General features: G+C 38.8%; 1 protein-coding gene across 1 annotated transcript; it reads right to left on the bottom strand.

The window, feature by feature from the left end:
* Nucleotides 1–52: 52 nt before the first annotated feature.
* Nucleotides 53–17,476, bottom strand: LOC108696088 (CD209 antigen-like protein A). Its single transcript, XM_018225117.2, has 6 exons — nucleotides 17,071–17,476; nucleotides 12,200–12,286; nucleotides 10,018–10,146; nucleotides 7,825–7,976; nucleotides 4,776–4,885; nucleotides 53–431 (listed from the first exon to the last, which is right to left on the bottom strand). Exons 1-6 carry the CDS (start codon nucleotides 17,093–17,095, stop codon nucleotides 296–298), a joined length of 639 nt encoding a protein of 212 aa, XP_018080606.1. The 5' UTR covers nucleotides 17,096–17,476; the 3' UTR covers nucleotides 53–295.
* Between the last annotated feature and the right edge of the window lie 1,294 nt (nucleotides 17,477–18,770).

The following is an 18,770-nucleotide window of genomic DNA, read 5'->3' as shown; positions in this document are numbered from 1 at the left end:
CTATTGTCTGAAATAGAATTGTTTAATGGAAAACTGTACATCCTCTAAGGTACCTCAAAGCTTTGGGAAATGTATGCAGTTGGGAATCTTGTAGACATTTAGGTAGTAGAATGCAGGGGTGAAGGGTGTGTGGAATGTGATCCATCTGTTAAATTAGAAACTTGCACTTACTTACAGGCCAAGTCTTAAACCATGTTCGAAATTATGGCAAAAAGCTCACTTTAATTATATATAAATATATTTATTAGAAAAAATCTTAAAGCAACTTAAAACCAATACAAAGCAGTTCATGAACCTAAACGGTACGGAGTGTTGAAAACATGGACGCATTCTTCTCACATATCCATTTGTTGGGGTTCGAGCAACTTTCAGCAGATATTTCTTTGCCGAAGGTTGTGCAGTTCTGTTCTCTTGATCCTTTTAGTACTTGTCTGGGGACAGCATAGATGTATAAAGAAACAGAGATTATATAAACCAAGTACATCCAGGGAAACTGGAGTTGTTTAGTATAATATAATACTAGATTTGCACAAATGATGTCAAAACAGTGATGAAACCCAAAATTTAAAAGGAGATGGTACGATATGGAAACTCTCAGAGGCAACCCTTTGCTCATGGAATCATCCCAATACTTGACAACATTGCAACAAGACTCTCTACAATCCGACGCTGCACCTCCCAGAAGTCATCAAACTAATAGATTGCTGACCTCTTATCTAACTCACCCCTCATAGGATCTGCATCCCCCCCCATGCTTTTCATCGCAACTGAGCTGAATGTTTAAATTGTTATTGAAATGTTTATATTTGATATCATAATCACTATAATCTCTGCTTCATGAAAACATGTCAGAATGTATCTTGTGATTTTGCTTTATCATCTCAAATAAAAACAAGTTATAAAAAAAAAAAAAAGGAGATTAAGGGGCAGATTTACCTAGGGTCAAATATCGAGGGTTAATTATATATTCAACTGCCGAATTGAAATCCTTCGACTTCGATATTCGGATTTAGCGCTATTCCTACGATCGAACGATCAAAGGAATAATCGTTCGAACGATTCGAAGGATTTTAATCCATCGATCGAAGGATATTCCTTCGATCAGAAAATTGTTAGGAAGCCTATGGGGACCTTCCCCATAGGCTAACATTGGCCTCGGTAGGTTTTAGGTGGCGAACTAGGGGGTCGAAGAATTTTTTAAAGAGACAGTACTTCGGCTATCGAATGGTCGAATAGTCGAACGATTTTTAGTTCGAATCCTTTGATTCAAAGTCGTAGTAGTAGTCGAAGGTCGAAGTAGCCAATTCAATGGTCGAAGTAGCCAATTCAATGGTCGAAGTAGCCATATTCGACCATTCGAAATTTGAAATTCAAAGTATTTTTTTTTCTTTTTTTTTTTTTTCATGTAAATGTTTTTATTGAGTTTTAAAACCAAAACAAGTAGGAATTTAACAAACATGCAAAGTTGTAAAATGAGGCATCTCCAAACTGGTTATGGAGACTCGAGATATAGAACAGGAATACAATAATGATAACAATTGGAGTGTCTTATTTACATTTTACCAGAGTTCAAAGTATTTTTTCTTCTATTCCTTTACTCCAGCTAAGTAAATGGGCCCCTAAGTGTAAGTACCACCAGCATTTATAGCGGGAGAGACAAATCGCTAGGAGGTAAAGTCTTATGTAAAGGGGAACAGTCATACTTAGCAACTTGCACCCAAACTGTCACAGGAAAAGGAAGATTTATGAAAGAATACCGTTTAGTTGATGTATTACTGATACTTTGGGATTTAACTTTTTATTTTCAGCACTGGAACAATCAATTCCAGCCAAAAAAAAGAATTGTCCTAATTTGCATTGTGTAATAAGGAAATGATACTGTAGGTGTTAGAGCTCTTTGTTGTTACTGAGTTGCACTGAGCAAAAATACCCCATAGAAAAATGGAAGTCATTGGAAGAACTAAAACCATTATTTGCTTTAATGTTCATTTAACTTCAACTGAAAGTTTTGATGAATTATTGGGAATTGTTCTGTATTACCTAATTTGATATTTTTAAATATGCCCTTCAGTCGGCAGCTAAAGCTTAAATGGAGTCACTTTACACCTGACACTAACCAAGGTTTCTTTAAGAAATGTGCAGGTCAGAAAAAACTCAACCCGCGCCCAACCCTAACAGGCGAAACCTTAACCTGCACCCGACCGTAGGCTGCAAAATGTTGCCATTGTAGGACCTGCATTCAACCCGTACCCGCGTTTTCTTCCTCTGTACGCAACTTTTGTGAGCTCCTCTGGTTCCAAGACGAGGAATGTTCAGGAGCAGTGGAGGAGTGAACTTCTTCAGACTGAGCCGCCCCCAACCCTAAACTGCAAGGGTCGGCTAAATTTCAACCCAAACCCCCAACTGGTGGTCAGCCTGTGAGTCACTGCAGGTTTTGGGTCAACTCACACATCACTACACACAAGAACTATTCAGCTATAATAGATAGAGTTAGATATAGTCTGTGCCTAGACTAGGAAATGTCCATAATAACAAATATGCAACTTGTGTGCAATTTACAAATGGGGGGAAAAGTTTTGTGTTCTAGCAAAGCTTATTACACCTAGTCATAGCCACACTGCTGCTGTCTTTGTAAGAAAAACATGGAGGATTGCAAGCTTTATAAAGAATTACTCTCATTTTAGACCCGATCGCTGGTTAATGTTTCTACTTTGTGGCAACAGGTTTGGCAAAGCCCTTTCAAGTTTCAGCACAATAATGCACCATGTAAAAACTTCTATCAGTACAGAATGGGTTTGGTGAGATGTCAGTAGAAGAAGATGACTGGCCTTCAGAATAATAATCTTAACCCAACTAAACAATTGTGGGATGAATTGGAATTCTGAGGGCAAGTCAAAGCTGATCAGCTAATATCAGTGCTCACTAACGCTCTTGTGGCTGAATGGAAGGAAATTGACTGGAGCAACAGCACTGCCAGATCAGTTAATGGGAACAAGTTTATGAACTTATTGCATGACAATTTTATGGCACAGGTTGTTGAGGAGCCTAAAAGAAAAAATGCTATTCTGGATCTAGTGATCTCAAATGACCCAGAACTTATAGCAAATGTGCAAGTCATTGAACCCCTGGGTAATAGTGACCATAATATTATATCATTTAATGTCTGGTGCAAAAAACAAATATATACTGGGGCAACAAAAAACATGAATTTTGGAAAAGCTCATTTTAGTGCTTTGAGGGCTGCCCTACAGAGCATTGATTGGGGCATTAGGTTTTCAGCTAAAAACACAGAACAGAAATGGTTGTCATTTAAAATTATATTAAATCATTACTGTTCTCAATTTATTCCCTTAAGAAGTAAATGTAGAAGCTCTAAGAATCATCCTATGTGGCTTAATACAGAAGTAAAGAAGTTAATAGGAAAGAAGAGAAAGGCATTTAAAAACTACAAATCTGTCGGGACAGAGGCTGCATTTAATGAATATAAACACTGTAATAAATGTTGTAAATCAGCAATCCGGAAGGCAAAGAAAGGAAACGAAGAGTTAATTGCGGTGGAGGTGAAAACTAACCCTAAAAAGTTTTTTAAATATATTAATAGTAAAAAGATGCAGGTTGAGAGTGTTGCTCCATTAAATAACGGTATCAGTATGGTTGTAACAGATACAGAAAAGGCAAATGTGCTAAATCGTTTTTTCTCCTCAGTGTATACAATAGAGGAGTCTGAGTTCCCAGGCTCACTTTATAGCTGCACTAATGGCTCAGCTCAATCTAGTCAGTGGCTGACTCAGGATAGGGTTATGGGAAATAGCTCATAGTACAAGTTGATCCAGGGACTAGTCCGATTGCCATTTTGGAGTCAGGAAGGAATTTTTCCCCCTTTGAGGCAAATTGGAGAGGCTTCAGATGGGTTTTTTTTTTTTCCTTCCTCTGGATCAACTGGCAGTTAGGCAGATAAAAAACAAAAAACAAAACGTTGAACTTGATGGACGTGTGTCTTTTTTCAACCTTACTTACTATGTTACTTACTACTATGTTACTATATGTCAGGGGTGCCCAAACTTTTTGCAACGAGGGCCAGATTTGGTGATGTGAAAATGTTTGGGGGCCGACCATTCAGCCTGACATTCTTTGAACCATTAACATTAAATTACAGGAATCGAGTAATCGTAGCAGTAATATTTGGGCACATTAGTGAAATGATCTGCCACTTGGTCTATACTGCTGCCTGTGTGCTGAAGGTGTTAGTAATAGACTCGTACTGGAACGTAGTGACACGCTGCTCTCTTTAGTTTACTGTACTGGCACGTCAGTACGTCTATTGACACCTTCAGCCCTAAAGAATTATGTGAAGTGGCGTGTCACTAAGTTCCAGTACGAGTCTATTACTAACACCTTCAGCACACAGGCAGCAGTATAGACCAAGTGGCAGATCATTTCACTAATGTGCCCAAATATTACTGCTATGGGATTCCTGATCGCATAATGGGGGGCCTCATTATTATTAATTTCATGACAGAGACCGAGGGCCGGTGTAAATGTGAAAATGGGCCGCAATTGGCCCCCGGGCCTGACTTTGGACATGCCTGAGTTAGAGCAATATCGATGTTGAATCAACTTGTAAGGATATGACAGAGTGATATCCTAAGGGGGGGTAAACATGATATGATTATATGATAAGAGATAATGTCTTATTTAATACTAATAAGGGACTATGCTACTATTTTTCATATGGTAGTACTGTATCATCATTTTAGCACAGAATATCAACTCACATTGAAGTTTTAAACTTTTCATCAGTCTTCCAATACCAAACAGAATTCCTCTTGATTAGACCAATCCAAAAGTGGCCACTCTTCATGTTCACTTGTCCAGAAATAAATTCCTAGGAAACAAAGTGCAGTCCTTTTTAACCAGATCCCATGAACATGCCAAGATGATAATAAAATGATTTATCTTCTCCAGCCTTGACAGTATATTACATCTGCATCCCTAGTTGAGTTATTAACCTACCATTAGAATAACTGGTGTAACTTGTTCATTAAATCCCACTTTTTTTATAGCAATGCCAATCAACACAGTATGAAAAAAACCTATGCACTCCGACTGTAACCTCTGTTTGGGAGGGAACAAATCGGTTCCCGCTCTCAAGATTCTTAACACATTTTTACTACTCATGTTATGCCACAACATTTCTTTTATGGTCCTTAAAGGGGAACTAAAGTCTAAAATAGAATAAGGCTAGAAATTCTGTATTTTATATACTAAACATAAACATGAATTTACTGCACCACAAGCCTAATCAAACAAATGATTTATGCTTTCAAAGTTGGCTACAGGAGGTCACCATCTTGTAACTTTGTTATACATCTTTGCAAGACCAAGACTGTGCACATGCTCAGTGTGGTCTGGGCTGCTTAGGGATCGTCATAAATTATCAAAACAGCACAAGTCAAATAATATCTGCCAGAAGCCGATACAGCTTAATAATCAGAATATACAGACTGCACTGGGTCCTGTGTTGTCATGTAATCTAATGTGGATTTTATAGTTTTTGTATTGTTTAATACAAACTTTCTCCTACTCTCCAGAACCAGTGGCTGCAGTAAAATAATCCTCTAAATAGAATCCCAGTTTATCTGTTTAAATCTGGCTCCATGATCTTTGTCCCTGCAGCTGGAGTTGGAAACAGTACAGGGGATGTAAATGCAAAAATCAAATCCAATACAAATCTCTACACAGTCGCCGACTGCTCTACAGGGAAACAAACAAAGCTGCTTGAGTTCTGCATGGCTGGAAAGTAAGGCGGGGGCTCCCCCTGCTGTTCATAAGTATGATTGTTTCCCTGCTCAGCAGTTAGGGACCGTCTGACAATTCCTATCCACAGCAGTAAATGAAGGGAGAATTTCACTGCATACAGTCAGGTTTCTTATCAAAACAGTACACATTTTTTTATTAAAGTATATTGGAAATAGGTTTCTTTTTCATTAAAGAAAGTAAAAATGACATTTTATATTTTTTTGCCTTTACATGCCCTTTAACCAACTGATATCAAACCACACACACCACTATAATCTTTATAGGAAACTACAGTTGGGCTATGGAAGGTATCTGGAAGTGTGGGAATGTCAGCCACCTTGCCTAGATGAGACTCGAATTGGAAGCATTGTCTCTATATTACTTGTGGAGTTGCAGTTGTATCCATAAATGTGTGTGCTTGTAAGTTATGGCTCAGTGAACTTGGACAGACTTTTTTTATGTTACATACATAACTCCCAGCATATTTGGCTATTGCCTTCTATGTTTGGCAGAAAGTGTGTTGAATAAAAAATTGTATTATTGTCACTGTAGCACGTTGCTCCTTATGAGGGATATACAGGTATGGAACCTGTTATCCAGAATGCTCAGCACCTGGAGTATTCCGGATAACAGATCTTTCTGTAATTTGGATCTTCATACCATAAGTCTAGCAGAAAATCAAGTAAACATTAAATAAACCCAATAGGCTGGTTCTGCCTCCAACAAGGATTAATTATATCTTAGTTGGGATCAAGTACAAGTTACTGTTTTATTATTATAGAGAAAAAGGAAATAATTCATTAAAATTTGGATTATTTGGATAAAATGGGAGACAGCTTTCTGGATAATGGGATTCCGGATAACGGATCCCATACCTGTACCCCCCATCCTGTTCCATGTCCTGGACTTCCAGAGATTTAAAGTGGACCTGGCACCCAGACATAAAAAAGCTGTAATAAAAATTAAACATGAACCCCAAATTGTTTTATTTATTAAAATATCAATACCTGTTATAAATGCATTTAAAGATTTCAGCTGTCAATCATATATTACCTGCCCTTCCTCTATGCCTTAGGCATAATGGCGGGGGCAGGCAATTACTATCACTTTACAATTTGCATTTCCTAAATGTCACTGCCCTCCTCACATTCCCCCTCCCTGCTCACAGTCTATAATTGCATAGCTAGTAGGCATGAGCATCAAGTCTCCCATTCTGGCCCATAAAAAAGATTTTAAAGGTGTCACAAAGATTCAAATAATGTATATAAAGTAAAAAAAGTTTATTTTGCTTTACAAACACGATATATAAGAATTTGCAATTATTTCTTAGGGTGACAGGTCCCCTTTAAGCATAACTGGACCTGGTATTTCAATTAACAAAGTCTCACACAGCACCAAGGCCCATCCTTTTTTTTTTTTTTACAAATATTTAGTGCTTATTTACAAGCCACAAGTGCAGTTGTGGTTATGCAAGTTTGTGCCAAAATCCTTGCACCTAAGTGCTCCCTATACCTGCCCCACATAAATATGGTTCTGCCAAAAGATGTATTTATCTGGTGAGCCAAATCGTCTTTATGAAGGCAGGGTGCAAAGTTGGATTGAGAGACACCTATGACTAAGTGCTGGAGGGTATGAAACGCGTAAGGTGGGCCATGTGGGGTCAGTATGTATCTATTTTTTAAATATGAACTTTAATAAATAAATTATTTTTACTAAATACAAGCCTTGGGACATATATCTTTTGATATAAAAAAAAAATTCCCCAAAGTTGGACTGTGCCTGTATTTTGTACTTTGCATCCTGCCCGTCACATAGTAAATGACCCCTACAATACCCACCTAAACTGAAGGCACCACATACAACCTAGTTTGCCCCTTTACCATCATGGAAAACTTGGAACACCAATATGTGAATAACAATGTATATATCTCTAAATCTCTCTAAATTCTGTAAATTCTCTAAAATTGTTGCTCCCCATCCTTAAACAGATATTTTTTCCCTCTCTCAACAGGTAATGAAACTAACTTCTTCTTTAGGATCCTCCATTGAAATGATATCAGCCTTCATGTTCTTACAGTTGTCCATGCTTGATGCCCAGCTGCTCCTGCTGTCTGAAAAGTAATAGCACTTCTCATTGAACTCCATCCAGTTCAAAGGGCATAGTTTACAAACGCTTTCTAATGGGGAGAAAACAGAAAATGCCAGTAATTCCGTATTTTATAAAAGGATTTATGACTTGCACATGTATTTGATTATATATTAGGAAGGGATGATACCACTGTAAGGGGGGTTGTCTGTATGATAAAACATCTGTTGTACAATATTTGGTACACAATCTACGTGTTTTTCACATGTTAAAGGAGAAGTCAACCTGTAATTAAAAAACCCTCCCCCCTAACCTGGGTAGAACCCCCTCCCTCCTCCCCCCAGCCTACCTGCCTCCCCGGCAAATGCCCCTAAATTTTTACTCACCCCTCCGTGAAGATTCTAGCCTTTCGAAAATTTTCGAGACTTTGGCGCATGCGCAGTGGTTTGGGGCCGGAAATTTACTCCACTGCACATGCTCCAAAAAAGGGCGAAGAAAGAAGATGGCGCCCGTGAACTCCGAGGCCAGAATCTGCACATAGGGGTGAGTAAAAAATTAGGGGCAGTTGTCCAGGGGGGCAGGTAGCCTGGGGGGAGGAGAGAGGGGGGTCTACCCAGGGTAGGGGGAAGGTTTTTTTTATTACAGGTTGAATTCACCTTTAAGTTCATATTCAATGGGGCAAATTCACTAAAGGGCAAATTTTTCCCAGCGACCCCTTTGCCACACTTTGCGCCACTTAGCCAGGCGTAAATCGGTTACCACTACGGTAATTCACTAAAATGCGAAGTTGCGTCTCAGCAGCAGAACTTGCTGGCGAAGTTTTGCTAGCGGTAATTTGTCAGCACATTTCTTAGCGATCTGTCGGTAGCGTTCAATTCTGCCTAGCAAAACTTCATCAGTACTCTTACACTTAGGTCAATTTAATAGAGCGGGTACATGTAGGTCGTATATATGTCTTTATTAGAGATCTTGGTGCAAATGCTTGAAGTGGCCACTTATTATTACAAATGTCCAAGGAAGCAAAATAAAGAATAAAGAGATCGTCCTAGACATGAGCCCACTGTAAAATAAATGTGGTAGGCCCCTCAAATGGTTGGAAAAAAATTAAAATACAAAATCGTTAATAGTTAGGCAAAAAGGCAGTCCTGCTTTAAATTATAAAAAAAATCAGCATTTTTTTTTCCAACTTTTATGACTTTCATCATACAGGATATGATGTCACTGACATAAGATTGGGGAGGATTTAGCTTCATCTTCATTAATTCACCAGGTCTAAGGGCAGAGACACACGCTCACATTCGGGGAGGTTAGTCCCCCAGCGACACCACTCGTCTTCTTCTAATCTCCCCTAAATGCCTCCTGCGGCTAGAATGTAAATAGCCGGTGGGGTGACAATTGGTGCGATTTGTTTTCCGAAGTTGCCTCACAAGGCAACTTTGGAAAACAAATAGATCCGAGTGCCATCCCGCAAGCGATTTACATTCTAGCCAGCAGGAGGCAGCTTGGGGAGATTAGTTGCCCCAAAGAAGAGGCGATTTATCGATGGGTGACTAATCTCCCTGAATCTGAGCGTGTTTCTCTGCCCTAAGATGATGAAGGAAACTCTGGTGAAAGAGGTAACATTCTGTAAAACTCGCACTTTAGTGAATTTGCGGTGTAACGACCGTTTGCCTGAGCGAAAATACGCCTGGCGATAGGGCGACTGTGCTATCGACGGTCTCTTTCACTAGCGAATTGTCCTCTATGCTTGTTAAAAAATGTCCTTGCGGATGAGATTTCTGGCGAATTGTCGCTAGCGATGGCCAAGTCACCCTTTAGTAAATCTTCCCTAATATGTTTTTATATTTTAAAAGTACAGTATGGTGGTTTTATTTGCTTTGTCTTGGCCAAACTTTCTGTTCTTTTCCAACGTTCCCTAGCCAAATAAGTCAAAAGTATCCCCCAGTCTTAGTGCTGCACAATAGGCAGAATTGAAAAGCATTTTAGAAAACACATGACCATTTTTTTTTTTTCCAAAAAAAGTAAAGATGAAATATTATTGTTAGATTATCTTTACAATTTAGGCCTTGACAACCAGCTGCCCAATCTAAACATAATAGCCACGAACTATTTACTGGCGTCAGATCTCTTACCATTTGTGACACACAGGTCGATCAGAGCTGGATTTTCTGTAACAGGGGTCGGTTGTGACGTCACTGGGCAAGTGCTGCACTGGGAGCTTTCCTTTGAATTTTCAGTCGTTTTACATGGAGACCTCAGAACTAAAAGCAAAAACAAGGAGACGTATAAACTGAAGCCAACAGATGCATTTAAGAAGATAACTGAGCTCTATGAAGGGGACCAGTCAGGGTTATCATGGTGCAATACATTGAGGACCAATGATGGGCGAATACATTTGCCAGATGTGAATTTGCGGTGAATTTCCACGTTGCCGATAAAAAAAATTTGGACATGCGTCTGAATAGTCGTGCGCATAAAACCTCCCTCTCCCCATGACCCCGGACTCCCTGACCCACAACAGCCTACACCCTGCCCTGTGCCAGAGTTTCCCAGCCACCTGTATTCCCCTTCCCCGCTGCAGGTAAGAGAAAGGCTGGGGAGGGGGCTCCAAGTTTTAATCCTTAGTACAGTATCAACTGTATCATCATTGTTCAGTGTTTCTCTATGTCAATAGGTGCATCTGCATGTGATTCATTGGAGCAGATTGGGAGGGTGCACTGCCAATACCTAATAAAGGGGTGGTTCACTTTTAAGTTAACTTTTAGTATGTTATAGAATGGCTATTAGTGATGGGCGAATAAATTTGACAGACGCAAATTCGCGTCAGATTTCCGTGTTTCACCAACGTCGAATAAATTCGCTAAACTGACTCAAGAATTCGCCAATGGAAAATTGGCAAAAAGATTTGGGCAGGCATCAGAATAGTCATGCGCATAAACATTGTTGTGCGTCAAAACTATTCGGACGCCCTTTGACTTTAATGTGTTTGCCGAAATTGACGCGTGTCAAAATAATTTTGACGCCCATTGACGCCAAAGCCGCAAAAGCTATTGGCTGGGGAGGATCTAGCCCTCAGACTGAAACCAAGGTTCAGGAGACACTTATTACAAGTAATGCTAGAGGTGCAGAGCAGGTGCAGAGGTACAAGACCTCTTTATACTATGACCGGAGGTAAACAAGTTAGGGGCTTATCAACTTTATGATGATAACTTTGTAACTAAAAACCCCTGTTTTTGTAAACATATGCACTTGCATTTATACTGAATTACTTGAGACATGGGACCAGGGATTGTGCATTGATTAACTGGCCAAATCAGTAGCACTTCCGTTGTATTTAAATATATTTTAATTTAGCCTTTTGAGTGCTCCCACAACCCCCCTTTTTGTATATGGTGACCTGAAACACCCTACTGGTATTCTTGCAACTGAAATATCTGCCAAAACCTTTCATTTTCGTGATGGTAACTTGAGAACTACTAATGGCGTTATTGTTACCAATATCCATTGTAAACAACTGACATGAATATCCAACTCTTCTACTAGTGGTCCAAACCACTCCAGAGGAAGCATCTCAGGGATTTAAATATAGAGTCCCAATCCAGCTTAATATCCCTTTATATCATACAAGGTCTGACCAAGGAGGAGTTTTCTGACTCTTTCTACGCCAATCTTTCTACCGACCCTATCTAGTTCATAACTCCTAGAGGTTGCTAGACACCTTATTCTCTGTGTTCCTATTCCCCAACTTCACTAAGGAATTGAATTCATATAGTCTTCTTAGTGGTTCATATGCTCCAAATCCCCTGGCACCAGGTGGAGTCCACAAAGAAAGAACAACGTTTTCCCTCCCCTTATATAAGCAACTTAAGAACTACCCCTGGGTATACATCCCATCCCCAAGGCTTCGGTTACAGCTACTGGGACATCCTAATCAAGTAAGAGAATTATACACTATGGTCCCCTAGACTAGTTGGGCTCTTCTTTCTTCCTTCTCAGTACTCAGTTATTCTTCCCTTCCTGTGTTGCCTGAACACATTTGTTGTAATCTTCCTGTCTTGCCTGACCCACTATTTCTCCCTTCAATAAATACACCCCTTCATAAAAATATAATTTTAGGATAGGTAAAGTTCAGCATATAATTAGTTATGCACTTTTTTCCAGTGAGGCACCCATTAAGTTGCACTGTTTCTTGGACATTACATAGGATTTGGTCTTTGGCTTGCTAGGGCAAACATGCTTCCCTTTTTTTTTGGGATAATTATACAGGGTTTCAATTCAATTCTTAGTGTGAAAAAGAAAGAATCCGTCTCTCACCCACAAAAACAATTATTGCTACTTCACCCAGTTTCAGAAGGCTAAGTGATGGAACCAGGACAGCATGGAGCAGACACTTTGCACCTCCTGTAATGAGGAAATGCAGAAAACACTTTTAGATATTATTTATATTGTATTATACATTTTTAATTGTATATTTTTTGTAAATTGATGCTAAAAATATTTTCATTAAAAAAAACTATATTTCAGCTAGCATAGTTTGATGAGCCTGTAGGTAAATAAATTTTTATTTGTTCTATGAAGTTTACGGAGTGCTTTGTAGGCTTGTACAATATAGAAGCCAACTTCATATACAGCAGAAGGAAACTGGTTTCACAGTGAGCATTAGCTCCTTTGAGTTTGTTCCATTGGGGTGGGGAAGACTCACTAGTTGTGGTACACTATAGAAACAGAACAAAAGTTAGAGGAAGGGTGAAATCCTCAAGAATCTTTGTTTTCAAAAATTTAAATGAAAAGTCGGAAGTGAAGATTTCCTGGGTAATAATATGAGAGATATTGCCAGTGCCATCTGCTACAATAGGAAGGCAACAAAAGATTAAATGGGTGGTTCACCTCTAAGTTAACTTTTAGTATGTTATAGAATTGATAATTGTGAGCAACTTTTCTATTGGTCTTCATTATTTACTTTTTTATAGTTCTGAATGAATTGCCTCCTTTTTCTTCTGACTCTTTTTGCTTTCAAATGGGGATCACTGACCCCATCCTAAAACAAATGCTCTGTGAGGATATACATGTATATTTATTGCTACTTATTATTACTCCTATTTCTATTCATACCCTCTCCTATTCGTATTCCAGTCTCTTATTCAAATCAATGCATGGTTGACAGGATAATGTGGAACCTAGCAACCAGATTGCAGAAATTGCAAACTTGGAAGTACCAAATAAAAAGCCAAATAACTCAAAAAACGCAAATAATAAAAAATGAAAACCAATTGCTAAGTGTCTCAGAATATCACTCTCTACATCATACTAAAAGTTTTGGGTTTTCAGAACTGGACTGATTTTCTGTTGGCTACAGGTTTTTTTGTCTCTCATTGACGATGGTGCAATTGTTTTGGAGAAAGGACAGAAAGTTGGAGGAGATTTTAAAGTCATCAAAGGGGGTGAGAAAAAAGATGCATATTTTGGAATCTACAGTACTGGATCTACTAGGGGAAATTGAGGTAGAGAAAAAAACTGTAGAAGATTAAGTTCATGGTTCTAGTAGGGGAAATGGAGGTGAAGACAAAAACTGTAGAAGATAAAGGACATGGATCTAGAAAGGGAAATGGAGGTGGAGACAAAAACTGTAGAAGATAAAGGACGTGGATCTAGAAGGGGAAATGGAGGTGGAGACAAAAACTGTAGAAGATAAAGGACATGGATCTAGAAGGGGAAATGGAGGTGGAGACAAAAACTGTAGAAGATAAAGGACATGGTTCTAGAAGGGGAAATGGAGGTGGAGACAAAAACTGTAGAAGATAAAGGACATGGATCTGTTAGGGCCAAATGAAGGTGGAGACAAAAACTGTAGAAATAAAGGACATGGATCTACTAAGGGAAATGGAGGTGGAGACAAAAACTGTAGAAGATAAAGGACATAGATCTACTAGGGGAAATGGAAGTGGAGACAAAAACTGTAGAAATAAAGGACATGGATTTACTAGGGGAAATTAAGGTGGATACAAAAACTGTAGAAGATAAAGCACATGGATCTAGAAGGGGAAATGGCAGTGGAGACAAAAACTGTAGAAGATAAAGGACATGGATCTACTAGGGAAAATGGAGGTGGAGACAAAAACTATAGAAGATTAAGGACATAGATCTACTAGGGGAAATGGAGGTGAAGACAAAAACTGTAGAAGATAAAGGACATGGATCTACTAGGGGAAATGGAAGTGGAGACAAAAACTGTAGAAGATAAAGGACATGGATCTACTAGGGGAAATGGAAGTGGAGACAAAAACTGTAGAAGATAAAGGACATGGATTTACTAGGGGAAATTAAGGTGGATACAAAAACTGTAGAAGATAAAGGACATGGATCTAGAAGGGGAAATGGAGGTGGAGACAAAAACTGTAGAAGATAAAGGACATGGATCTACTAGGGAAAATGGAGGTGGAGACAAAAACTATAGAAGATTAAGGACATAGATCTACTAGGGGAAATGGAGGTGGAGACAAAAACTGTAGAAGATTAAGGACATAGATCTACTAGGGGAAATGGAGGTGGAGACAAAAACTGTAGAAGATAAAGGACATGGATCTACTAGGAGAAATGGAGGTGGAGACAAAAACTGTAGAAGATAAAGGACATAGCTCTAGTAGGGGGAATGGAGGTTGAGGCATGAAAAGGGGTTAGTACAAAAGATTGGAAGGACCAAAGGTTTTTGCAATGGATGTAATGTATACAATGTATTAGATTCATGTTGAGGATTGTTTGAAACATTAAACAGGAAGACGTTTTAGAAGATAAAAAGAAGAATTAGAGAAGATATCACTTTTATGAAGGTAATAGAAATCTGCAATTACTTGGCATTGCAAGGTGATTATAACGTTACTAGTCTTCAATAAACCTTAGGAAACATCTTACATAGCACTGAAGCAACATTAGATAAAAACAGATTTGTGATCGGTTGTCCAACGCTGAACTAAATTGTGATGAAGCTTATCAAGAATTAAGAACACCCATATGCAGGAATGTACAGTGTGTATTTCATGTTATGGAGAGTGGAAAATGTACATAATATTAATAACATTTCCCTTTCCACTACACAACAACTACTCATATTTCTAGTACCCCATTTCAGGTGTTTTCTCTAACACTGGTGACCACAGGAAATCAAAGGGTAGGATGCTGTGGCCTAGAGCAGACACATATATTTTAAGTGAGAAAAAAAACATAAATGATACTAAAAAGTTTCATTTCATTATTTCCATGCCACCCCTATTGCAGAACTCTGCCATTCTCTGGAAAATAAAATGATAATGAAACTCTGTAGGTTCCCATTTATTTTCTCAAAGTTCAACTACTTGAGATTGATGCCTACTCTTTATTGCTGTCTGTATAAACATGTTTATCCAATTATCAAATAACAGAGTATATTGTTTATTTAAGCTGCCATAGAGCAGGGATCCCCAGCCTTTTTTTTTACCTGTGAGCCACATTCAAATCAGGGGCGTAAGTACAGAGGAAGCAGTACCTATAAGTACCCAGTAGGTATAGGGGCCCCATGAGGCCCTTCTTAATATATAATTTCAATTAATAGTGGCAAAACAAGTCAACCTCTAGACATTTTGGGGGCCCCAAAAATTATTTGCTGTGGGGCCCAGTAATATCTAATTATGCCACTGATTCAAATGTAAAATACTTTAGGGAGCAACACAAGATGGCAAATGTTCCTGGGGTGCCCAAAGGAATGTGATTGGGATCAACATCTAAGGGGTTGGTGAGTAACATGTTATTCATGAGCTACTGGTTGGGGATCACTGCTCTAGAGTCATGTGCCACTGCCATAACAAAATAGCATGAGTTGCAAGTTGCTCAAATAGCACAGATGGACACTCTTTTACATTCTTTCCAAATACAGTACATGTGATTTTATAAGTGTAATTATAAGAGAACATGTGGACAGAATGGGCAAGGGGAACCCTGCACTTAAAGGGGAACTAAAACCTAAAAATGAATGTGGCAAAAAATGGCATATTTTATATAGTCAATTTATTGCACAAGGCTAAAGTTTCAGCCTGTCAATAGCAGCAATGATCCAGGACTTCAAACTTGTCACAGGGGGTCACCATCTTGGAAAGTGTCTGTGACACTCACATGCTCAGTGGGCTCTGATTGGCTGTTGAGAAGCTAAGCTTAGGGCTCGTCACTAATTATCCAGCAGAAAATGAGGTTCCCCTGTAATATAAGCTGATGCTACAGGTTTGCTGATTATTAAATTCTGATGCTAATTGCACTGGTTGCTGTGCTGCCATGTAGTAATTATCTGTATTAATTACTAATCAGCCTTATATTGTGACATTTCTATTCTATGTGTACTGTATATTGTGAGTGGGTCCCTAAGCTCAGTAAGTGACAGCAGCACAGAGCATGTGCAGTGAATCAGCAGAAAAGAAGATGGGGAGCTACTGGGGCATCTTTGGAGACACAGATCTTTACTGCTAAAGGGCTGTGGTTGCCTTGGGCTGGTACAGAAGCCAAAAACATCATGTACAACATTTATACCTACTTCTTTAGTTAGGCTTTACTTCTCCTTTAATGTCTGGTCACACCTTATAACACTGGTTTAACAGTAAGTAAGTAAAATGATATATATAATAAAAAAGAAAAAGAAAATGCATAAAAATATAATACAGCTGAACAAAGCAACCAGAACCATGGGATCTATCTATCCAGAATACTTGGAACCTGGATTTTCTTGGATAAGGGACCTTTTCATAATGTGGAGTACCCAATAGGATTTTTTGGCTTTCAGTTATCATCACAATTATCTTCTATCTTTGCATTACACAAAAAAGGAAATGAGTTAAAATGTAAGTATTTGTTGCTTAAATGGCACTGGTGGGTGTTTTCTGGATAACTGTGAATAATACAAAATATTGACCAACTGAAAAGTCGCTTAGAACAGGGAGATATAGTGAGGTTGTTAGCAGCTGCCATGGAGATCAGACGTAGACTTCAATGCTCTACTGTCACATATGGGCTACAGAAGAGAGTAAGTAGCGATATATCAACATTCAAACCTAGCAAAGGAAATAATAGAGTTCAGGAGAGAACATCTGAGACCGAAGCTTTCCTGTTTAATTTACAACCAAAGCAACTAGGCAAGGAAGATTTATTTTGGAACAGATGTCTCTCACCTTTGGGTTTCTTTAGCCTTCTCATTCCTTTCACAAGGACGTACCCAATATAAACACGGGGTCAGTATAAAGCAGTTTTCACCCTCTGATATTGAAATACTTCGGCAGGAAATCAGGAGGCTTAAAAGCTCCGTCGCCAAGTTTCTGTAGGAAGTCTTAAAGCAGAAACATTCATTTGTGATGTCAGTATTTGTCATTAACAGGAAGCCTGTTTTTCCTTCCTGTCAGGATGTAGAAACTCCCCAAGCTCATTTCTAAGGTATTTTAAAGGTGGGTTACAAACACAAAACCTTCCCTCACATCTCCTATCACCAGTTATAAACATCTGTAACACCATTTAAATAGAGACAAGGGAAAGCTCTATCATACGTACTGTAATTTATTGGAAATCCCCCATGTCACCTATGAGCTGTCCCCTCCTCCTCTCAACCCCAAACAGAAGCACCTCCAAACTGAAACTTAAAGGGGAAGTAAAGTCTAAAATAAAATAAGGCTAGAAATGCTGTATTTTGTATACTAAACATAAACACGAACTTACTGCACCACAAGCCTAATCAAACAAATGATTTATGCTTTCAAAGTTGGCCACAGGGGGTCACCATCTTGTAACTTTGTTAAACATCTTTGCAAGACCAAGACTGTGCACATGCTCAGTGTGGTCTGGGCTGCTTAGGGATTGTCATAAACTATCAAAACAGCACAAGTCAAATAATATCTGCCAGAAGCCGATACAGCCAGACTGATTAATAATCACAATATGCAGACTGCACTGGGTCCTGTGTTGTCATGTGATCTAATGTGGATTTTATAGTTTTTGTATTGTTTAATTCAAACTTTCTCCAACTCTGCAGAACTAGTCACTGCAACAAAATAACCCTTCAAATAGAATCCCAGTTTATCTGTTTAAATTTGGCTCCATGATCTTTGTCCCTGCAGCTGGAGTTGGAAACAGTAAAGGGGATGTAAAGGCAAAAATAAAATCCAATACAAATCTCTACACAGTCGCCGACTGCTCTACAGGGAAACAAACAAAGCTGCTTGAGTTCTGCATGGCTGGGAAGTAAGACTGGGGCTCCCCCTGCTGTTCATAAGTATGATTGTTTCCCTGCAGAGCAGTTAGGGACTGTCTGACAATTCCTATTCACAGCAGTAAATGAAGGGGGAATTTCACTGCATACAGTCAGGTTTCGGTACAGATTTTTTAATTAAAGTATATTGGAGATAATTTTCTTTTTCATTAAAAAAAATTAAAAATGTGATTTTATTTTTTTTCTTTACATCCCCTTTAATTAAAAAGTATAGTTAAAAATCCACCCTTCAGTTTCATGTAACACTATAACTTACTTCAGGGGGCAGAACCTACAAACTTGATGACATGGTGGATTGTTAGTTAAAGAAAATCACAGTCTGTTTGATCAAATGTTCACTTTTCATGGCTCCTAAATGTCAGCCTTGCCATTGGAAATACCTAGGAGGGAAGGAGCAACACTAAGGGGCACATTTACTTAGCTCGAGTGAAGGAATAGAATGAAAAATACCTCGAATTTCGATGTATTTTTTTGGCTACTTCGACTACGACTTCGGGGAAGGTCCCCCTAGGCTTTCTAGCCAATTTCTGATCGAAGGAAAATCATTCGATCGATGGATTAAAATCCTTCAAATCAATCGAATCGAATGGATTGAACTTCAAGGGTCGAATA

This window comes from Xenopus laevis, chromosome 7L (genome assembly GCF_017654675.1).
Source record: "Xenopus laevis strain J_2021 chromosome 7L, Xenopus_laevis_v10.1, whole genome shotgun sequence".
In the NCBI taxonomy this organism is placed as follows: Eukaryota; Metazoa; Chordata; class Amphibia; order Anura; family Pipidae; genus Xenopus; species Xenopus laevis.
The sequence above is the reverse complement of the archived record's forward strand: the minus strand, read 5'-3'. Positions and strand labels throughout refer to the sequence as shown.